The sequence below is a fragment of the Stylophora pistillata genome, chromosome 8, assembly GCF_964205215.1.
Source record: "Stylophora pistillata chromosome 8, jaStyPist1.2, whole genome shotgun sequence".
In the NCBI taxonomy this organism is placed as follows: Eukaryota; Metazoa; Cnidaria; class Anthozoa; order Scleractinia; family Pocilloporidae; genus Stylophora; species Stylophora pistillata.
In genome coordinates, this window is record NC_142526.1 from 11,920,291 (window position 1) to 11,945,261 (window position 24,971).

Sequence of the window (24,971 nt, forward strand, 5' to 3'; positions counted from 1 at the left end):
TTCGGATTTTCTGTGCCTTTAAGAACGGGTGTCCGTAATCAAAATATGAAAACATTTGTTCATTTCATATACTTGCAGTTTTAACAACAAGTTATCTCCCGTGAACAGAATAACGCATGTTTAGTTAATATAATGGTGATGTTTACAAAGGGAGCGGAAATCGAAGAAATTGTTAACTGTTTGCTGCGCCAAGGCTCGACAAAGATTGTATAGGCGATTGATTGAGGGCGCTGAAAATATGTAATATTTGTGACCGTCCAACATGATCGGTTCATTTACAATTTATCTTAAATTAAGTCTTTATTGATAGCAATTGATTGTAGATCTCTATTACATGTCTTTAGTACGTTTGCTTGTAGCTGTTGCTACAACTGCTACTTTAATTTCCCAAACAGCTCTATTTGTTTTATACGAAAGCATTTTTAATGAAACCCACCTTTTTATTATTAGCTATAGTATTATTTTTTACGATTCAGTCATTTGAAAATTTTACAGGCACATGTATGTTTACCTGAAGTATATTCCATTCATGAAGTACCCCGCACAGTGTTGTAAAGCGCATTAGAGCATTTACATGGAAATGCGCTATAGAAATTGATCTATATTATTATTATTATTTATTATTATTATCTTGCATGTGCATTGCATTGATTTATGCAAATAATCAACTACTCTTCTTCTTCCATTCATTTTTTAAGATTAGCTTTGCTTTGCTTTACATGGTTTCTACGTGCTTAAGGAATCTTACACATCACATACTCTGAACATAGTAGAGGGGACTACTAACTATGCTCTGAATTACTGTAAGGATAATTATGATCCCCATCAGTAATATTACATCGTATTCCCATTGATCATCATTATGAAACATTCCTATTTGACTTGTGACCATTTTTTCAAGGTGGCAATATATATGTATATTGCTGAGACTAGTTGAGAATTTCTTATTAACTACAACTGGTGTAGCCATACCAGTGCTCCCCTCCCCAGTAATAAGTTGGGAAAAAGACATCTGTATGGTGTTATCATTGTTCATGTTTGGGGATATGTCATCCCTTATTTTTATTTGACTAGATAGGCACAGCAGTACACAGGCTAATTACAAGCTTTTGGTTTCTCCTCATGACTTGGTGTTAAATGGGAATTGACAGCTGACTTAATCTAATCAATTTTCTCCTGAACATTTTTAACGAACAACTTTGACTTCAGAAATACTTCAGATACTTTCCCACTGACATTTCTAATTTGGAAAATTAATCAACATAATCATTATGTTCTTTACACCTCCATGAACACCCAATAAGAGTTCTTCTTTTATAACTCAGCAGGCAGCTTCTGAATATAAGAAATCAAGTTTGGAAAATATTTGATTCATTCAAGGCTGTTGCAATACGAGAAAAGACAATACAGTGCTTTAATTATTCACATAAATCGATTAAATCATATTATAAATTATAATTTTTTTACCTTACAGTACTTTGTTTTTTAAAAATTTGTTTTATAGTAGTACCAAGATGGTAAAGTTACTTTGTGAATCAGGGAGCTAAATAAACCAGAAGTATTCTATTAGCTCAGTACATTTTGTTACAGATGGCAATAAGTTAGTAAAGAAAGAAAAGAAAGAGCAAAAATAAATAATTAAAATAAAATGATTAGTGAGGGAAGAGTAGCATAAAAAAAGGCAAACTACAAATTATTAAGAACTGATGGGAAACAACACTTGTTGAGAAAGTAAAATTAATGCTGAGAAAAAAAATTACAAAGGTGGAAAGTGAAAACTTAATTTATTATCATTAAAATGGACATTTTGTACTTAAAACAAACTTGGGTTTATTCTTCCTCTAGTTGAGCCAGTTTTTGTACTTTTGAGGGCTTCAGTCGTATACATGTTACAGTCGTTGGGTTTTTGGCCAACTATAATACATACAATAACGGGTGGGGATAGGGTGGCCGTGCTAGACGGACATGTTTTGTCTTCTTCTAGGCGAATCTGACCGAAATGCCGTTGACATGCCGATTTATACGGTTCAAGACACTGCTTTACAAACCTGACAGTGCAGCGTCCTCAGATCACCGCTTCAGCCATTCAAAAACCGTCTCATTTTTAGGCTTAGTGCATAAGCTTTTTTATAAACAAAACTTAGTTGCCACGGAGCCGCCAGCGAAAAACAACAATTTCATATCGTGTGCAACTTCAGTTCGGCTTTGGCAAATTATATAATGGAGCTTAAGAACTATCCAAAAGGTGAGCCGAGTTTCAAGGCTAAGTTTACAGTATTCTTTCTAAGTTTTGCCTCTTTACGCTGTCGATTTGACTCACAGCGAAAAACATTGTAAAAGTTATAGGCATTTTAAGTTTCGTTGAGGTGTCCGCTGACCAGTAAGACACTGTATCGTGCCCTAAAAAACGTATTTCCGCGGTGTCGTCAGAAGCGAAACTTAGCTACTGCCTAAACTGCGTAAGGACTGGGTACGATATGACGCAACGAAAACTTTGTCTAAAGCACAACGAAGAAATCTACTGAGGAAATTACAAGGAAACTTGAAGGGTAGGTTTTCTCTTTCGTTTTTTCTTTTCTTTCCGTAAACCCAGTTTTGGTGGACTCGATAACTTTCGAGAAAAGCTTTACCACTGAAACGATAAAATCATGAGGGGGTGGGGTAAGGGGGGTGTGGAGGTGTACCTGGGGGTGGTTACATTATAGGTCATTATACGTGACGACAACATAGACCGGTACCACTTTCATAAATGGCTGCCAGATTAATATTCTTTTGTTCAAATTTAAATTAGCCCTTCTGGCCTCGTTCTCCAGTACAAAATTCAAACTGAATACGTTATCTCAAGCGAGGCCAGAGGGGCTAATTTAAATTTAACAAAAGAATATTAATCCGGCAGCCATTTATGAAAGTGGTCTATGGTGTAGACAAAAAAACTTGAAGACTGCACAATCACACTTTAAACTAGAGAAGCAGAAAACAATAACTAATCCACTCTACATATAAAAAATCCAGAACAACTTGATTATTGATATTTCTATTGAATTCAACAGATACAAAATTTAACAGATGCAAAATTTATCAAAATATATCTCAAAATACAACTGAATTCTTCAAAATTATGTAAATAAAAATTTCAAGCAACAAGCTCAAAAAATTTCAACAAAAGCACTGTTAATAAGCATGAGGCCTTTTTTTTTTATTATTTGTAAGAACATGTTCTCAACTTTCTTCACAGCAGGACAAAATTATGTCCTTGTCAGAGACATTTAGTATTCAAAGGACATGTATCCTACCAAAACCTAACCAAAAGCCATTTTTTTTTTTTTGCGATGTAAAATATAGGAAAGTCATGGCATTAGTCAAACAATGTACAAATTTGGTCAGAAATTATGAGAGACAAAAGAATACTCTGACATTACAATTTCAAAGCCTTTCTCCATGCTTTCCTCTGATTGACACGGAGCCTTGTCCAGCTGACTGTCAGCATCGTCTGATGCAAAAACTTTCACTCAGGAGCCGGGCTAAATAGTGGGTGTCTGCCCACTGGGCAGGTACGACTATTAACAAGAAATACACATTAACTAATTAATCATCATGTTTGTGCATCTGCACTCATGGTCATGACATATATTAAGACATATCTACAGACTTTTGACTATCTCTCATTATCTTGCAAGTTATCAAATCTACAGCAGAAACATGGTTCTTAACATGTGAGGGAGCAAATTGTAGAATGGGATTCTTCAATTGCAAGAAAATTATGTGATTTCACTTGTCAGTTGTTTTTATTTTTCCTTTGCTTGGTTTGTTTTTTGCATTGTTTATCTATTTTGAGTAAAAAAGTTGAAGGAGGTATTTATAATATGTGGAGCAGAGGATTATCGTTACCAATAGCCAAGTCTATACCACATCTCAGAGAAGGTTGTTGCTTACATAAGGAGACACTGAAACGGGGTCAAAATTTTAATCACATCCTTCTGATACCTTATTGTTGTATCTTAGGAAATTCAAGGACGAAATTATAAAACAAACCAAGCAATGAACATGAACTTTCCAAGATTCCCTTTATTCCTATTCTTTCCGGCGCAGGCGCATCCATGTACACGTAACACAACTATGACGTAACTTAATATAATGTAACACAAGTATAACTAAACAAGGTCACGATATAACACCAATTATCTAGATCCAAATGATTTTCATGACAACTTCTGCCTGACGTGATGAATCATGGGATTCATGGGTAATAAATTATGATTAAGTTCAACCACCGAACAAGAATGTTGTGTCTCAATACATAACATAATTGGCGACGAGGATTTTGATGCCCAAATGCCTAAATTGGTTTTTAAAATTCATTCCTTCGGAAATAGGAAGTAACTTTTCTGATCAAGTCGTCCAAATATCTACGGAATCCGGTCAAATCACTCGTAAAATAATTCAGTCGCCGTTTACATTACAACCACGTGCTCTTCGACCGATACAGGAAAATGCCAGAATCCGATCAACCTCGTGGATCTAAACCACAAATTCCTGCACAAAGGACCACGACTGTTGTTCAACTGGATAATTTTGATCCAAACAAAGAAAATTGAGAGTGCTACTTCGAAAAATTCGAACAATTCACCATAATCAACAACATTGCGCAGGCTGTTCCGAAAACGAGGAGTGCGGAGTCTAAGAAAAAAACAAATTAAAAAAAAATTAAAACAATAATTAAATACATAAATAGACTAGAACAGAAATTTAAGAAATAAAAACAATAATTATTAAAAAATTCACGCCGCCTGAATTTGTGCATTAGAGAAATTATATATGCCCTTCATAGTATGGCTCAGCCAAACAATTAAGAGTCAGTCTTGTGTACAATTGCGTTTTTCTTTTTCAGACATTAAAATATATCCTTGTAAGTTAAGTTGATATACGTTAAGTTAGGAATTTTTTTCCATGGAGGATGTATGGGAGCAATTTAAGACAGTGAGAACGTTTCTGATCGTTCTAGAAGTAAACAGTGGAGCAGAGACAGTACGCATCATTACAATCTTTAATACGATTATTTTAAAAAGAGTTTCTTTCGAGTGAGTTGCACAGCCAGTGCAATCTTGGCATTACCATTACCACTTATTACCAGCTTTATATGAATATAATAAGTACGTTTATCCCCGTCACATGCCTTTCCATGTCAATTGATTGAATGCCTGGGCTAGAGGGGACAACTTATCGACCTTACTCCTAGCCTCAGTTTCAGGCGTTCATTTAGTTGGGTCATAGCTATAATGCAATGCAACGTAATGTAATGTAATCTTTATTTAAACACGATCAATTCATCAGCCCATAAAAATACATATCACATACTCTAAGGTATTTAAAATTCAAACTACATACCATAACACTAAAGCTGTTTTCCGTGAGAATGTCATTGATCTTACGTTTAAATAACCCCAGAGACTGTGTTCCTTATATCGCGTGGTAGACTGTTCCATAATGTGGCGCCATTGTAGCTAGAACTTTTTCTGTAATTATTAGTGTGCGGTAGTGGAACATTGAGCTTATGTTCAGATTCCCTGAGGTCATAAGCAGAGTCACACCACGTAAACTTTGAATATAGATACCCTGGAGCTAGCGCGTGCAGACATTTAAACATCATGGTGGCTTTATGGATTTGCTGCTGGCGTGTAAGATTTTTCCACCCTAAAAACTCGAGTAGCTCAGTTGCATTAGCATCATAGTTAGAGAATGTCAACACACGGGCTGCTCTAACTCTGCAATTTCTGCAGTTTGTCTCGTAGCGTTTTCCCACAGCTACCCCAAACAATGTCACAGTAATCAAAGTGAGGTTTTACTAAAGCTTGGTAGATGAGATGTAAGGTTGATGCTGGGATCAGGTGCCTAATTCGCTTTAGGGCCCCGATACCAGAGGCGGTCTTTTTCCTTAGCTTTTCCATGTGACTACGCCAATCGAGTTTATCGTCTATTATTACACCAAGCGATTTTGTAGCTGTAACCTGGCTCACTTGAGTATTGTTCATTCTAATTGTTGGTAAAGCTGTGAGAGTATTCAGTCTCTGCCTCGACCCTATTAGCATGAATTCGGTTTTGGTCATGTTCAATGTGAGTCTGTTCGCTTGTAGCCAGTTGAAGACGTTTTCTAGGTCTTCATTTAGACAAAACTGAACGTTCTCAAGATTGCTTCCCGCATATGTGAGGTGCCTGTCATCGGCATACATTCTCGGTTTACAATTTGATAAGCAGTTTGGAAGGTCGTTGATATATAATAAGAAGAATAATAGAACGAGGATGGTCCCTTGAGGGATGCCGCAAGTCAATGAGTAGCTTTGGATAGCGACCCGTTCACAGAGCATTTTGTGTTCGGTTTTCCAAATATGACTGAAACTATCTGAAAGATTTTCCATGTATACCATAATAGTTTAGTTTCGATAGAAGGATCTGATGATCAACAGTGTCAAAAGCTTTTTTCAAATCTAGAAAAATTACTCCATTGATTTTATTGTTATCAATATTATATGCCCAAGAATCTGTCGCTTCCAACAAAGCTGTTACAGTTGAACGATTAGCACGAAACCCTGATTGGTTTTGACATAGAATATCGTGCTCTTCCAAATAGGCATATAACTGTTCATAAATTATCCTTTCAAACACCTTCGCCATTATTGGAATCACCGATATTGGGCGGTAATTGTTAGCATCACCGCAGTCACCCTGTTTATAAAGAGGGGTAACCCTTGCATATTTCCAGTCTTCTGGGAACGTCCCTTGGCTAATAGATTGATTGAAAACATCACATATCGGCACACAAATAAGATCAGCACATTCCCTGATAAACCTAGCAGATATTTTGTCAAAGCCCGTTGCCTTTGACTTGTCTAGTTTATTTAAAAGTGAAAATACTTTAGTTGGATTGGTGGGTTTGAGCTTAAACCGTTTATCTGTTGCGGTAAGATATCTTTGATAGCTACCACCACCACAATTTATCTCACTGGCAAGTTTTGGACCAATACAAGATTAGCAAAGTGGTTATTGAATTCGTTTGATAGCTCCAACGGATTAGTTATCGTTAATCCGTTCACTTTTAGTAACGCCACTGGCGTTTTCCCAGATTTTCGAGAAGTTAGCTCGTTTAAAGTCTGCCAGGTCTTTCGGGAGTCGCTGGTGTGCTTATTAAAACTATTTTGGTAATAAACTTTAATCCCATTCAGGGCAAGTTTTCTATATACATACACCATGCTATGCTCACTTATTCCCATATGACAAAGTCCTGAACATGCAATCTTATCCGAGCAGTTGGTATAGATTAAATCAATTAGAGTTGATGAGGTGGGTGTTATCCTCGTCGGTTCAGAGATGAGTCCGTAGACACCAGCAATACTCCTTAGGCCCAGTTCAAACGTCGAATTTCATATGTGCCGAACTTAACTCCTATTTTAGTCGACTAAAATATTTAAATACGGCATTTGATTCAAACGTCGAATTTAACTCTGTCGCATTTAACTCTGTTCGCTGTCAATATTCCCAGGCGCACTACTTTAGGCCCAGTTCAAGCGTCGAATTTCACATGTGCCGAACTTAACTCCTATTGTAGTCAACTAAAATAGTTAAATGCCGCATTTGATTCAAACGTCGAATTTAACTCAGTCGAATTTAACTCTGTTCGCTGTCGATATTCCCAGGCGCACTACTTATTTGCTAGACGAAGATATCTATTGAGCGTTTGCTTAATTGCTTCACTGATGCTCATTTTTTGCTGTTTGTTTTTGCTTCTTTATCTTGGCTTTTCGTCATGATACTTTCACTTGATTCACGTTCCATCATTTCATTGAAACACGACCCACAATATGCCACAGAGTTTCCTACTCAAGTTCCACCCAGGATTGCCCTCTTCGTTTTCAAAAACCGAACACTTCATACAAGAGTAATTACCGCACGTCGAACAACTGTACTTTGTCTTTTCAAAGCAAGAACTTCAAATTTCTTCGTCTCCCACCATTTTTTTGTGCTGTTTTGACTTTTTCGCGCATGGCATTCATAGAAGTCCTGGCGAATTGTGGGTAATAAATGAATTATAATAATTTCCTGTAATTCATGCATTAAGTTCGGCACATGTGAGATGCGACGTTTGAATCAAAAGTCGAACCTAAGTCGAATCTTCGACTGTTTCAGTCACAGATACGGCAAAAGTCGCATTTAATTTAAAACAGTCGAATTTTAATTTATTCAAACGTCGCACTTCACATGCATTTAACTCTCGCATTAAGTTCGGCAAATGTGAAATTCGACGTTTGAACCGGGCCTTAATTTGGATGTGTTAATGTCATATCGAGTAGTGATCATGTCACCGTTCATGTCTCCCGGTACAAAAGATTACATTTTCACTATCCAATTTCCCAATTAGGGATTCAAAAGGTGAAAAATTGCCAATAGGAGAGTCAGGCGGTCTGTACCAAGTAACAATCACAGAAGATTTTGAATTTCGCTTATGGATTTCCAAGCAAAGATTTTCTCGTGTGTCCATATGTAGGTCATTTCGTACTGTAAAGTTGATTGAAGTTTTTACATAGAAGCATAACCCTCCGCCGCATTTTGTTAGTCTATCGCGGCGAACTATTTCGTATCCCGGAATATGAACTTCATGATCTCGAATACTCTCGTTCAGTTTCGTTTCATTTATGGAAACAATATCGATATCATCGTTTGCTAATAGGATTCTTAATTCGTCTATATGAGTAGTTAGTTGATTGACATTGAGTGATGCCATTTTAAAACCGCGCAAAACGGTGAGCGAAAAAATCGGGAAAAAGTGCTTTTCTTATTCTGTTTTGCGTTAAAAGCCTTCAAGTACTGTGTACCAACTTAACTTTATTTCCAGCTTGGATTCAGTAATTTTCTTCCGGAGAAGATATTGGATTCTAGCAGAAAAAAAAAATACATGGCCGCAGTCACGGTAGTTGCACGTGGAATTAACGAGACAAGCAACCCTGTGCAGTTAAATGGCTTTTTTGGGAAAACACTTTATTTTTATAATTTGATTTCTCAAAGTGCAACTTTACCTGTATATTGACCTGTTTCTCTATTTGTCAATCTCCATTTTTTATCTTACTTTTTTCAGCGCTGAACATCTTTCAAGGTTTTAGTTTGAACTTTGCGAGAACTTTAGGACGCGCAGTTGACAAGTTGTGAGAATGGTTCAAGGGTTAATTCACACGGGCAGTTTTTTTTGGAAAGCAAAGCTTGAAGTTGTTTCGAGGCAATACGACTTTTCAGCAAAACGAAGGTGTAATTTTTCGTATTTTCTAGACATGGTCAAAACTGAACTGTTCTTTACTTTTTTTTTTCCTTAAAAGTGAACTGCTAATGCACTAATCAATGTCTTGCCCCGACGGGGGCGAGCCCGGACATACCCAGGGGCTATTGACATTTTTGAAAAAAAATTGTCAATAAGCCCCACTGGGGGGCCTCATTAGAATGAAAATAGGCCCCACACAAGGAGGAAAGATACATGTTTATTTATCTAAGGAATACTAGGACACTGAGAGATATATTTCCTCGACAGAAGTTGAGGAGTATGCCACGAGCGAGACTGTCAAACAAAGTTTCAACTTTAACTTTTTTCCTATTTATATATGCACAGAATGTGCAGACATTGAATGAAAATTATTGTGCTGGCTATAAAAAAATGAAAAATAAACAAGCTGAATGTATTTAAGTTTTTTCTTACCTTTTTTACTTCTGTTGACGTAGTTTGCGCGAAAGCCGCCATTTTGATTTATGCCAATTCGACCCTCTACTTCCCAGTCCTTCTCTGACGAAATGGTCAATAAACCCTACCCTGGGGTGAGCCCTGTGTCAATAAAAGTTTACAGCCCCTTCCCCCGGGCAAGGCTATTTTGTCAATAGCCCGTGTATGCCCGGACTCCCCCCGTTGGGGCAAGACATTGATTGGTGCATAACTATGAAAATCTTGAGTTAAATATACCACATGAACAGTCCACTTCAGGCGGCGTGAATTTTTTAATAATTATTATTTTTATTTCTTAAACTTTTATTTCTAGTTTATTTATGTATCTAATTATTCTTTTAATTTTTTTTGTAATTTCTTTTTAGACTCCGCACTCCGCACTCCGCACTCCGCACTCCGCACTCCGCACTCCGCACTCCGCACTCCGCACTCCGCACTCCGCACTCCGCACTCCGCACTCCGCACTCCGCACTCCGCACTCCGCACTCCGCACTCCGCACTCCGCACTCCGCACTCCGCACTCCGCAAATGGATTGGCCGAATGCTTTTTAAGGACAATGAAGGAAGCTTTGAAGAGTGACAAAGGCAATGCAAGTCTCAGGTACAAACTTGACACTTTCCTTATGAAATACCGCAATTGTCCACATACTACGACTGGTAATTCTCCAGCTGTCATACTGATGGGACACCCTCTACGCTATCGTCTGGATCTATTAAACCAGACATAACCAGTACAGTTGAAAAGTCTTTTGTCGCAACACCATCATCCTATTAAAAATGCGTCATTTCAACATTGGGTGAGGCGTGAGTAGTCCAGTGGTCAGTGCGCTGGACTCTAGGTCAGATGGCCCGGGTTCAAGTCCTGGCTGGGGCTTGACGTTGTGTCCTTAAGCAAGACGCTTCACTCACATTGCTTCGTCTTCTCGGATAGGACGTAAAGCCGGAGGTCCCGTCTCCTGCACCTATCAATTAGTTAATTTCGGCAAGGGACGTTAAAGAACCCACATCACGAGATTACTGTGATGTGGTCTGGCCTGTTTACTGGGAAGGGGGGGAGGGGGCATCTGTAAAAATTTCTCCTTTATTAATTGTAAACTGCCGCCGGCAGTCTGGAAAAGTCCCCCGCACAGTGTTGTAAAGCGCATTAGAGCATTTACATGGAAATGCGCTATAGAAATTGATCTATATTGATCTATATTGATATATATTGGTACACCTGTTCTAGCCAGAAATTATGGAAGAGGTAATCTCTGGTCCAAAGGTATCGTATCAAAACAAACCGGTCCAGTATCATACCAAGTACAAGTTGGTACTTCAACTTGGCGTCATCTCGATCAGTTAAGATCTGAACTACCAATTACAGAAAGTACTCCTGTTACCATGACAACTACTGAGCCACAGGTTTCTTAAGAGAACTACCAAGAGTCACACACAGATGCACCTTCGACAGTTGATACTCCTGATGCCAACTCATCACAAGTTATCACAGAGAGTCAGAGCAGAACCCTTGATGAGGTAAAGAGCAACGAAAACTCCAAGCAAGCTCCAGTCATGCAAAATCCCGAATTACGAGAGTTAAGACCAGTGAAGAACAGAAAAAATCCAGTATGGATGAAAGACTATGTTGCAAAATGACATTGTTTGAGTTAGCATGAGAATGATTTAGAAACATTTCTCGTTTGAATTTGACTTTAAATCAAGTAACTATGAACGTTTAGTTGTTTGGCTCTGTTTCAGTTATATGGCTTTGTTGTTAAACCTGTTAGTTAAATTTTAGTGTGGGGAAATGATGTGTATGACGTATATGACGTGATGAATCATCGGATTCATGGGTAATAAATTATGATTCAACCACCGAACAAGAATGTTGTGTCAATAAATGACAGAAAAATTGCTTACATTTCAACTGTATCATAGCTATTGCACATTTCCGATGAACCAAGTGTGAGCAAGGTAAAATCTGACATCCACTGAAAGCATCCTACAAGAAATCCACAAAAAATAATTGTACTGAAGTTATGATTGAAGCAATGTTATTAGATAGTCAACAAAGTATAAACGAGTTTTCTAGTATATATTTATGTAACAGGTTAGACAAATTGGTAAAATTGAAGAACAGCTCCCTAAAATATCTGTCGGCCGACTGTTGGCCAACAGTCGACCAACAGTGGACCAACAGTCGGCCGACAGTCGGCCGACAGTCGGCCAACGAACGACCAACAGACGGTCGACAGACAGTCGACAGTCGGCCGACAGTCGCCCAACAGTCGGCCAGCAGTCGGCCAGCAGTTTACCCAATTGACACGAAAAACTGTTGGCCGACAGTTAGTAAACTGTCGGTCACTTGTCGGTGTTCTGTTGGTAGTCTTTCGGTTTACCATTTCGAAATTATCATCGATTCGTTTCGCAGTTTAATAAGACAAGATTACTCTATCGGACACTTAGAGATTTTTCCTTCAGGTAAATTGTTATTTGGGCTTATTGGAACCCCGATTTACGATCTTCGATTTCACGATATTCCCGACAATCTATGTCATTTCAAAAGGTACAGTAAATGTAGAGCAGATTCCCGATTTAACGATATGCGACTCAACGATGTTCGTTTGTATGGAACAGTATGTGAAAGGACTCGATGATGACTGTTTCGGTTGTTGCCCTTTGCACTTGATTAAATACATACATTCCTCCACAAATCTTTTTCGATGTTCTAGGTTTTTTGATATATGGGAAATCACTTTATAAATGTGATACATTCCTTTATTGGTCAATGACTTTTTACATAGTTAATGGAGGGTCCCCTCTATTAACTATGCCTTTTACAAAGATGGTGGCTCCTAAAGGAGCCGTTATGACTCATCGAGTAGCAAAGCTACTCGTAGAATCGGTTGTCAAACTTTATAGGCAACAGTTTGCCCTCTCTTCTTAGGCGGTCCATGGCAGGAATGGGCTTGCGTAAACGCCGCCGACATGCTGCCTCCAACTCCTTCACTGAGCCTTGGTGCTCGTCTATCGCTCGCTCATGCTCCCGCTTATCGATGACTTGTAACTTTGCGATCACGACAAAATCACGGATTGGGCTTCTGGGACAACTAGCAGAGCGATATGCATTTGCCATGCTACAATTGAGCTTCAGGACTTTCTGGTACCTCTGGTGGATTGCTCGTGTGGATTTTCCGGCACTGTCACTGTTTTCGTCTGGCTCACCACGTCATTCCGTTACTCGGCTCAGCTCCGCCTGCAATTCAGCAATTTTTTCTTCGCGGCAACTAGGGATGTTTTTAGGTCTTCGATCACCCCTTCTTTTATCCTGACCACGTGGGCAAGCTCTTGAGCGTCGTTGTTCAGCTCCTCCATCAATTTTTGTACATAATGAGCCACTAAGAAAGAGCTTTTTGCAAAATGATTTCCGCTTGAATTTCGCTTTTACAGCTGCAATACATTCTAGGCAGTAGCTCAAGTAGAAGACGAACACTAGACGCAGGTTTTCAGTTTGATAATTTGTTTACAGATGGGTGAAATATAAAGAATTTCAAGTCCGTTTTCTTGAAAACAACTCTAAGAAAAAGTGGCAAAACCCAATCAAACGGCAGAAAGCCAGTCTGTTAAAGCCATAGCATTTATCAATTGTTTACAAATTCTTAAGGCGCTTGCGCTATCGAGGAGCAACAGAAAGAAGCCTCGAAGCTGTTGGCGACAGGCTCTCTAGTGTTTCATAAAAATGGGCAAAAACTATCATCAGGGAGTTACCTTGGCTCTCTTCTTTGCTCTCAGAATCTTGCTCTCAGCTTCTTCGATGCTGAAGTTTTTCAAAGATTAATTCTTCTTGGCAGACGGAATAGCTTGTTCAGAATGCGACGGTAAAACTTTCTGCAACAAAAAGAAAAAGTTTTTATAGGCAAATGGCCAATATCAGAATAACAGCGAACAGCAAGCGAAACAGATGATATATCGCTGAAACTACTGCACCCTCTGGTGTACCCTAAATAGAGCTGGTTTGCACATTGCGTCACGGCCGCCATGTTGGTGGACGTAAATAATGGATATCTCACTAGCTTCTTTTGTTCGTCCACCAGCATTTGTTCCTTTCGCCATTGTGACCTGTGTCTCTAGAGATTGGTTGCAAACTACCTATTGCAAAACTGGCGAAGGTTAAGGGATTCAATAATACCACGTGATATTTCAAGTTAAGTGACAAAGAGGCAGCACCCCATGCTCTTTTTGTAATAGCTACGACCAGCAATTTCACCGAATCTACAGTTGAAGCCATAACGGCTCAATCAGTCATTTTGGGATGGAAATGTGTGTTCATAAATTTCGAAGCATATTCCATTAAATCGTCGTTTAGTAATCACTAAAACTTTTCAAAGGAATGGTCTAGTGTTGTCGGCTAGAAAAGCGTCACTTTAAACACTAAATGTCAACGTTTCATCTCGAATGCTGTAGAAAATATAATCAGACTATGGAAGTATCAAATACACCGGAAGAACAGATAACAGCGAATTTTCAAGCTTACCTCAACTTACACTTAGCGATAGAGGAGTTCGTACACAGGTGACCATGAAGAAATACAAGTACACTGGGTTTTTTTTTTTTTTTCGGAAACATAGGCCAAACCACCGTGTCTGTTTGAAAACCCTTTCGTTACAGTTTTCAGTTTCTAGCCTGCGTGCAGCCCAACGAAAACCCCGGTTTTATTCGTCTGCGAATCAGCGACAATTATCTTGTACTTCGTTTCGATTGGTTGTTCCTTATGAGAGCGCTCATTGGCTGAAAATCACTCGCGCCAGGTTGCCTCATATGCCATGTTTGTTTTCCCGGCTCGAATGTTCTAATGGAACGCGTATGTATAGTTTGTTCGAAGAATGATATAAATCACCAGGAAAGATATCTGGTAAAAGGGAGAGGTAAATTCAATGTAGCTCAAGATCTATTGAGTCTCAAATTCACTCGCGAAAATCCTTGCGAGCACATTTGCAAGTCATGCCTGGCTTTGTTGAAAAAGCGAAGAGGACCTGTCGAGAACCTATCTAAAATTGAGAAGGAGTTACAAGAATTGTTTGATAGGCCAGCTTCCACTATCAATGAACATCCTCAACTAAAGAGAAGTGGTCCTACCGTGACAAATGAGGGTTCAACACCGAAGAAGAGCCGCTTGGATGATGAACAAGGACCTTCGACACCTCGCTCGAACAAGCAGCTAAATTCACAACAATCGCGGTACTCTGCCAAAGAACCAGTTGAGTTACCATCAATAGCTGCAATTGATGATTCTAAACCAAATAAGAGCCATTTTGAGGAAGAATGTACCTCAATCTTAACGTCAACACCTCAAGGGAAAGGATGTTCCAGCGTGTCTTCGAGACAACAACAAACGCATGAATCTAACCAAGAATTTTGCGAATTATCTCCGATTGCTGCCAGATTAGTACCCAGATCTCCATACGCCAGAATAAGATATTTGTCGCTGATTCGTAGACGAATAAAACCGGGGTTTTCGTTCGGCTGCACGCAGGCTATCAGTTTCCTGTTAAGCTTAATTGAAAACCTGTGCCAAACAAAATATTTTTACACAAAATATAGAAAAAGTTTCTCTGTGCTTTCGAAAAAAGTCATTTCTTCAACCACTGGAACTTTGAATATGTCACTTTTTGCGTTGACCGTGGTGAGTGCGAAGGAAACGATATATAAGAGATGATGGAAATGACAAACAACGCTAAGAAGTGATCAACAATGCTCCTGCTACCAAAACAAAGAGCTAATTTAACGCGGTTCCTTAAAGCGCAGGTACAGAGCTCATTTTAGACGTAGTGGAAAGTAAGGTCCCTCGGATTTAAAATAATTCTCTTTCGTAAGCGAACTAAGAATTTTACAATGTGGTTTTTTGCTTGCAAAGAAATAATCTACAAATTTACCAGTCCTGAAACACCGCGCTTTTCAATGCGTTTGTGCCCCAAGAGCGACCTCTTGCTTTCAATCATCCATCTACAACTTCTGCTCACAAAGCGTGTGTAACACTGTATCATGGCTTCCAATCACGAGTGCAGCTCTTATATCATCCACATGCTTATAATGTAACCAACGAAACAATTTATTTCAAATGTTAAGCACTCACCCCAACAAATATCCAGTATAGCGAGAGCCGAGAAACGAACAAACATAGTCATGCATTATTTAAGCACTCTTGAACTATTGGCGGTTGTTCCCAGGAGCTCTCGATCGAGATCGTTCGGAAAACCGCCAAAGAATGATTTGAGAGTAATTAGTTTCACGAAAGAGCAAGATATCTACATTACAATTGAATAAAGCTTTTGCTTTAAGTTTCGTTTCTGTTACATCGTGGTTTCTGACCAATTTCAGTTTTCAAGTTACAACGTCTTGAAGAAAGAGTTGGGATAAAACAAAAATTCGATTCAAGAAAACTTAAATCTTGGTCCTTTCTTTAATACTTATCCAAAAGAAAACAAAATTGTCAGCATGGGCCTACTTTAATCCCCTTAAATCGCACAGATTATTAGGCTTTAACATGCTTCCCTCTACATCTACCTTATTAATTTCTTCCGCTTGGCTGGAGCATCTATTTTCTAACTAAGCTGTTTTTTATTATTATTTACGCATTATTGCATCAAAGAAAAATCGTGCAATTAGTGGGAAATTCATAAAGCTGGCTGAACTTTATTGTGAGTTAAGGCACAATTAAGTAGAGAAACAAATACACAATGACGTACGTTTTGTACAAGAACCGTTTGTCGGTATACACGGCATTGGTTGCGCCATTTTCAGCTGCATTGCATAGGATAAATTGATAGATGTAGCTTACATTGGACTCACTAAATTCTATACCTTACTGGTATTAAAATTCGCGCAGTACTAGAATTTGCGTACAATGTAAGTTCGCGAAATTTCATACTGCGTCAAATATGATCCGCGCGAAAAGGTTTTAAATTAAATATTAACTTTATTGATAACTTAAGAATTTAGAATTACACAATGTACTACGAAATAGTATTACATATGGTAATATTACAACAGTTAACAGTATCGCTGGATACCAAAGAGTTTTCAGTGAGAATTAGAGGTTGGTGTTTAAAAAGGCAAGTTATCCGTTCTATTTATGTGTACACAGATTACCATCAAAAATTAGAAATAAAAAATGACTTCATCATCATCTTCTTCAACCTGAGAAATTTCTGTCGGGATTCTTTCTGGTTCCGTGTAATATTCCACCAGAAAATACACCAGTATTTTCTTCACTAATTACTATTATTGTTAATGTTATCATATGCAATACCATCTGTGTAAATGGAATACAAATAAATTGTTGTTGTCGCTGTTGTTGATGTCACCTAACTGAACAAACCATGCGACATTCTTCTGTAGTCAAACAAACACAAAAAAATTGCGTGAAAAAATGTGCCAGCAGCGGGCGGTGAAAAACTTGCTTTAGGTTTACGCGAATTCTGTGTTATTCTTTAATTGCGTAATGACAAAAAGGTTAACTGCATCTTTAAACTCTAGTAAACAAACCGAACAAGAAAAGTGTCCTGCGCGAGTTTAAAGCTGCGCGAATAAGTCCTCTATAAGGTGCGCGAAATTAAATCGCGCGAAATTAAATCGCGCAAAATTAATTCGCGCGAAATTAAATCGCGCGAAATTAAAACTGAGCGAAAATGAGTACCACGCGAATTTTAATACAAGTAAGGTAGTTACTTTTGTGGTCCTTGATGATAATTATCATCGCTGATGCAGAAGCCATAAAAGAAGATTGAACAGTTTCCAGTATTATAATATGTACTTGGCCTTACAATTCTAAAAGTTTGAATAGATAATTGGTAATCTCAGATAATAATAATAATAATAATAATAATAATAATAATAATAACAATAATAATAAAGTATTTATATAGCGCTAGTTTCCTCAAAGTTCAAAAGCGCTTAACAAGAGTGACACAATTGTAAAATTAGAGAAACGCTTTTTTAAAAAGAGAAGTTTCAAGTTTGTTTTGAAAAACGGACACTGAGGAGCTGTTCATGATATCGGACGGCAAAGTGTTCCAAAGTGTGGGGGCAGCTACAGAAAAAGATCTTGCATCTTCAAATTAAAATGAGGAATCACAAGGAGATTTTTAGATGATGAACGCAGTTGATGAGCTGGAACGTAAGGTGTGAGTAGATCACGAATGTACGATGGTGCAAGATTGTTAAGAGCTTTGTACGTGATGAGTAGAATTTTAAACACAATGCGATAATGTATCGGAAGCCAGTGAAGATTTATTAGAATAGACGTAATGTGTTCATGTTTTCTTGAAAGAGAGATGAGACGAGCAGGAATTACAATAATCCAATTTTGAAGATACAAATGCATCAACAAGTATTTCAGTGGTGTTAGATGACAAGTACTTTCTTACATAGCTGATATTACGGAGATGGTAAAAAGATGATTTGCAGATACTTGCAACATGATCGTTGAAAAGAAAATGATTGTCAAAGGTAACACCAATATTTATAGCTTTCTGTGAGGGGTGGATGGTCTCACTGACGACAGAGATTTCTTGAACAGTTGGCATAGGTTGATGTTTAGCAGAGATCACTAGTAATTCAGTCTTATCCTTGTTTAGTTTAAGACGGTTAGGCAACTTCCAGTTATCAATCTCATGTACACAACGCTCAATGTTAGACACGGCTAAATCCTTGTCACCAGGTATAGTTGACTGAGAGGATAAATAAAGTTGCGAATCATCGGCATAAAAATTAATAACCCAAGTTAATTCTCTTAACAATGTCAGAGAGCGGTGAAGTGTGGAGAAGGTACAGAATGGGTCCCAAAACAGAACCCTGTGGAACACCATATTGAAGAGCACGTTTCACGAAAGTTCTGCCATCTACGGACACATACTGCATGAGATCGGACAAATAAGTTTGGAACCATAAAAATGGCATGCCAGTAACTCCAAAGCGTTCATGTAGACGAGAAAGAAGAATATCGTGATCAACCGTATCAAAGGCAGCAGAGAGATCTAAAAGTAATAGAATTGCTGTTCTACGGTTATCAATGGCTGTGAGGATGTCATTATGCACGCGAATAGGAAATTTGCACTGAACTCTTGCTATAAAGCCAAGCCTTTGGCACCGGTTGACTCGTCGCTATGTTGCCACAAATTGTTTCAAACTCAACATCATACATGAATGAACGATACGACATTACGAGACTCAGTACTTCTTGTGGTGAGCAATCCAAGAATTCAAGAACTTCTGGCTAGGCGAACCAGACTGAAGTATTAGCCTACGTTGGCAGAGAAAAATTGAATGTCAGCTTTTTCGGCGTTACGTTTCTGAAGTGTCAATTGAAAATAAAGCAAATATGTGGTTGTGCTGAAATGACAGTGCTCGACAAACGTGGCCCGCCTTTAAACTGAGCACACAAGTTGGAAAGTGGATCAAAATGGCCGTGCGCTCCCATCGCACGACCATTTCTCAACAAAGTACTCAAAGAAGTCTAGCTGTTCACTCCAGTATGTAATCTTACTCTTTTCATGGTTTTACGTACAATTTGAATAGACTTGCCAAAGTAAACGTAGATTTTGTCTTAAGTAATAAGCTGTCAAATTTTTTGTATTTGCTTGCAAATTCATGACGTTTAACGACATAGAACAACAAAAGACAAGAGCGACTTTAACATACCTTTTCGATAGTGCTCTTCAAGTCGTCTCCTAAACTTTCGGCCAGGCGTTTCTGCAAGTAAGGAGTTTTTGTAAACTGCTGTACTTGCAACCAATACTTCCTTACTTAGCAAAGGCTCACATTTTCTGCATTTCAAATAACTGGCGTACCTTGACGTGCCTTTTTTTTGTCCTGTTTTGATATTTTTGTAACCTGACCACCATATGAGGCTTAGTTCCGTGACCAAGAACTTTCATTTTATTTCCTTGAAGAGGTCTAGGTACCTTCCACGAAACACCAAGACAGATTGATCAAATCAAGACGCACATGTGCAAAATTTTCTCCGAAAACGGATTGAAGATAACGATAGAGGCCAACAAAAAAATTGTTGACTTTCTTTCTTCTCGTCACACTAAACCTAAGCAAGGGCACCTGTGAACCATACACGAAACCAGGCAACACGCCCCAATATGTACACCGTGAGAGCAATCGCCCCCTCATCCATTATAAAGAACATACCACTGGCGATTATAAAAGGCTTAACAAGATCTCGTCGAAAAAGAAGGCCTTCGATAAAGCGGCACCGGTTTACCAACAAGCCCTTGAAGACAGCGGTTACGACTTCGAACTGAAGTTCCAAGCCGAAGGCAGCGAACAGCAAGGCCAAGAGCAGACCATACAACAACAGGAAAAGAAAGCCAGGTGCCGACGGAAATATCATATGGTTCAATTCCCCCTTTAGCAAGAACGTCGCCACGAATGTGGGAAGAAAGTTCCGGGACAAAGTGAAGAGTGCTCCAAAAGCAAACATCCACTGAGGAAAATCTTCACCAGAAACACGCTGAATATAAGATATTCGTATATGTCGTATTCGGAGGAAAAAATCAGGGTGCACAATAAAACCACCCTCATTAGCAACCAGCAAACACCTGAAAAGACCTGTAATTGCAGAGTAAAGTCAACCTGTCTGATGTATTGTACACCAAGCTGTTGCGAGCAGCAACAAGGGCAAAGAAACCTACATTGGCATAACCGGAGATCACCAGAAACCACAAGAGACACACCAAGAGTGACTATGTTTTATTAATATTAAGTGTCCATATTTCGGAATTGTTAGTGTTGTAAATCGATCATATTTTGTTCTCCATACTATTCCTTATAACGGTTTCAATTTCTCAACGGTTCCTCGCGCAGCTTTGCTCCAAGTCACAAAACGCTTGACGCGTCATGAATAAATACATACGTGCCCGAGAATGAATATTTCGCTTTGCTTGGTACGTCTGCATGGCCGAGAAAGTAGTTGTGATTCTTTCGTAACGGGTCAAACAAAGCACTGATACTGAAAACATCACGTTTTCAAGTAAGAAACGCTAAAACAAAAAGGGCCTGAGAACGAAGGGAAACGGGGTTGTTAGCATGAAGGTGTGTTTTTATCTTTATGCAAGCAGATACAAAACAATGCTACTTCACTATGATCACAACCCAAAACTAGAGGGACATAAATCAAAAATCTTCAATCGACGCGTCTGGACGAGTAAACCCCACCAGGTTTGAGCTGCATGGAAAAACCATGATAATCATATTTAACTATGATAGTCATAACAAGCTATCTGCCTTCAGACTTGTATTTGTCTCGTTTACCATTCAGTTTTTGTATATCTTTTCACGTGACATTCTTTAGAAACGATGAACATCGTTTGCTTACAGACGGTCCTAAATAACATGATACTGTAAATGAAAGGAAAATGACGTGCTGACATGCGCAAAATGTAAAAGAAAACAATGCTGCACCATGTGAGATTTTTGGCTGGGTATGTTTCTTTCTAAGTCTCACTGGCAGATTTTCGAGACAGCTGTCAGTAGGAAAAAATTTTAGACAAAGGATAAAATAAGTTACGTCCTGGATTTATACTTCGACAATCGTTTAAAAATTTCTCAGACTGTATGTAACCGAATGACAGATTTGGTCACGCGTGTGTTAATTACGTTACATCTCTGAACAACAAATTCACAAGTGATTTATCGAATTTTTTTTTCTTTTAGCATTGTCATGCATGATTTTTCCTCACGTGACTCCCCGAATAATTCAAAACTCTTATCATGCCAGGAGTATTGCATACCTGAACACCAGTGCCTAAAAAACATGACATAGCAAGCACGTCCGCGTCGCTCAGCAAGTTTACGTGACAAAGCTTGCAGAATCGGCGTCATAGACATACAAGCGACATAAAGTGAAGCACGAGCCACGCACAAGGTGATTAAAGCGACATTTGACGCAGTCCTCGACCAATCAGAGCGCGCTTATCTCTATAATCATCGAAGAAATTACACTAAAAAGATATACTCTCTTTCTAATCTCTTGCTTTGGTATATTTTTGTGAAATTTTTGTCAATATCTTACAATTCTGCCTTATTCCGACTCTTTTTTACAATAAAAATCTGCTATAAAATATTGGAAACATCACACGACGTTTCGACGTTTCCAGACCCTGAAATTATGAATTGAAGCAACAGGTGTTTATCATTGTATCTATGCAAGACAAAATAAAGTCCCATTATTTTCTCTTGGTCAGTGCAAAGACCACAGGGTTACAAAGCGTTCACTTGAACTACACAGAATTGCCATGGCTCTTGATGGCCCAAAAAACGTACTACGCAGACAGAGGAAATGTCCATTAATTTTATCGAAAAATAAAAAAAGTATGGGCAAAAGTTGACCTGCAACTAGTTTGAAGTAACCTTAACTAGTTTCCAAGTGGTGGCAAGAGATTATAATTTTAATCAGTTTATAATCTCTCGGTGAGGCATATTCCCGACAAGGCCCGGAGAATCAAAGATTGGGTTCGATATAACAGAAGAAGACCACTGGGGTATCTTTCACGCCTGCGAAGTTCGAAATGCTCTATCCGAACTCGCCAATTAAAAATTATTGTTAGAGCGTGGTAGCCTCCTCGCATTTGCTTTTGTCGAATCGGTCGAATAAAGCTAGAGACGTTTTATGAATCGCTGAGCTTGACATTTTTATCCACAGTCTCGTAAGATTCTCTCAAAAAACTTGATCTGAAGCGTGGTTTAAGAGTTGCCTTGGAAAAATACCATCCTCTGAAAGTGTAAGTTATTTCATTTTACTAGAATAGGTGATAAAATCATTTCCTTACGCTTAAAGATTCCCTTTATGACGAAAACTACATGCGCCAGTACCGATGATTAATGAACAGCTGGTGCATAATCCATTACAGATGGTCGATCACAAACTACTAATGATCGATGTAAAGGAAAAATCTCCGGTTTTGCCCAATCAATTTTACCGCAATCATTTTTCCCAGCGCGTAATATAGTCAAGGCGGTTAAAGAACCTACGTGATAAGGCAGACCGGAAATAAGGTTTTTACTGTTTTGTTCCCTACCTTATTTCTGATTGTTGTTTGCCTCTAGGCTATGTCGACTGGAGCACTCTCACCAGTGTATGAATAAACCGAAGACCAAAATAAACCAATATTTTTGTTCGACGAAAAGTAGAGAATTCTAATTTCTTAACATGTTGTGACAATCAATCCCTTTTTTTAGATCTTGCATCGATATATGGCAAGATTTCATTGGCTGAAAAACATTGTCCAGTAGCAGCGCATATTGCATCATATATTCCACTTGTGTTACTTGCGTTATTCACGAATGACCCTAGAAAATCAATTGATTGACATACGATGAAAGCAACCGGAAATTGAAATCAAATTTGCATCTTGGAAGAGGATCACGAGGAGTCTATCTTTTTGTCAAGGGTAAATGGTCGAGGGTTTCACGTCGAGGGCGAGGGTACCTTTTTTTCCCCATTTTTTCTAATTTATAAAGAAAAACTAAATCAAATTTAACAAAAATAATTAAAAATAATCTTTGACGATAAAAACTTGCGACAAAACGTTGCTTGATAACATCGTAAAATTTAAAAACGATAAAAAGCTATAGAAAGCTAAAATCGACGACGTTTCGATGTTGACATAACGTCATTATCAAGTCAAGAATGTATAAAAATAAGTTCTATAAATACTAAAAACGAACAATAAGAGAAAATAATATGCGGGTTAAACAAAAAGTTTAGCAAGTATGGAGTCCGTTTGCACGTTCAGATTAGGTTTGAAATTCTTAATATAAAGCATTTCAAACAATCAAATTTGCTTTGACACTTTCTCAGAATCTTAAAATGACTATCATTCAAACGATCCCTCCTACCATGCGCTACATGAAAATGCTTGCCAATTGCCGAATTTTTGTGTTCAGCGTTTAGCTTTCTATAGCTTTTTATCGTTTTTAAATTTTACAATGGTATCAAGCAACGTTTTGTCGCAAGTTTTTATCGTCAAAAGTTATTCCAAGTCACTTCTTCTACGTATATTTAAAAATAATCAAAGAAGAAAAAAAAAAAAATTTTTTAAGACACGGATTGCACTTGGACATCCGATTTTTTAATAAGTGAACATCGCCCCAAAAAATTGCGAGTGGGAGAGGGGTGAGATGGTGAATAGTCTGTGGACATCCCAGTTCGTTTTAAAAAACCTGGTTAGTTTTCAAAGAATTAATTGCAATATGGGAAAGCGCAAACATCGATCTTATCTGTTTCGCAAACAAAAGAGTCGACACCGGAAATCGCGACCAGGTATTCCTCGCGACTCCCCAAGGTTTGTTTTCCAATTTGCCCGGGCCGCTGTCAATCACTTCTTGCGTAAAAACTTACGAAACCCGTGAAGTGGAACTGTGGTGGCCACTGTTGCTTGCCGATATTATTCGTCGGCAAAACGTAGATTCAGTAAATGTGACCGATTCTGCTCGGGAAATTTCATTGCCTGAGCTTGGACTTGTCAGCAGAGTTTCCTTGACAGCTGGATTACATCCCATGTTGTGAAACCGTTTGTGAAGACATCTTCGCTTTTTTTGTCACATTTCTTCGCTTCGTGATGTTACAGTAACACGGGAAATCTAACCGGATTTATGATCGAAAATGAGCTTTCTGTGAGTTCTTGATTTAATTCTTTTTCTTTATTTATTAGAAAAAATGGTGAAAAAAGGCACCCTCGCCCTCGACATGAAACCCTCGACCCTCTACCCTCGACAAAAAGATAGACTCTTTTCGTTGTACCATGTTTGTTAGTCGCCGCGCGTATTTCTTACACAAGATAGTTTTCATTTATAGATCATGAGTTCAGTTTACGAGACAATATAAACCTCTAATAAAGTTCGCTGGTAAATTTACTTCGCGTCTCCGTAATATATCCCCACTTTGGTGCAATTTAACAGGCCGCGATTTTCTTGGCTTACAAACTTCGCCTTGATGTTCCGCTTACCGCTACAGTGCAATTGCAAGATGACGTTCAACTAAGCAGTAGCTGGAAAGTTAATGAGACATAAGCAATCCCTGAACATTTACTGTTCAGTTTTGAAGGCATCACCCTATCGATTCGAATCGGAGAGACAGCGACTTTTCTTGCAGAGTAAGTAACATCTCCAATATCATTTGATATCTCGAGCTGTTTCAGCTCTCGTTCCCGACGCACGAACCTCGCACATG

General features: G+C 38.5%; 2 protein-coding genes across 2 annotated transcripts in view; one reads left to right on the top strand and one right to left on the bottom strand.

The window, feature by feature from the left end:
* Positions 1-24,971, top strand: part of LOC148724991 (uncharacterized) — a 312,950-nt gene that overhangs the window by 184,221 nt on the left and 103,758 nt on the right. The window lies entirely within an intron of this gene.
* LOC111330754 (uncharacterized) lies at positions 3,019-22,990 on the bottom strand. Its single transcript, XM_088731748.1, has 4 exons — positions 22,819-22,990; positions 13,502-13,621; positions 11,654-11,735; positions 3,019-10,716 (listed from the first exon to the last, which is right to left on the bottom strand). The coding sequence occupies exon 4, from the start codon at positions 10,428-10,430 to the stop codon at positions 10,116-10,118; it is 315 nt and encodes a 104-aa protein (XP_088587874.1). The 5' UTR covers positions 10,431-10,716; positions 11,654-11,735; positions 13,502-13,621; positions 22,819-22,990; the 3' UTR covers positions 3,019-10,115.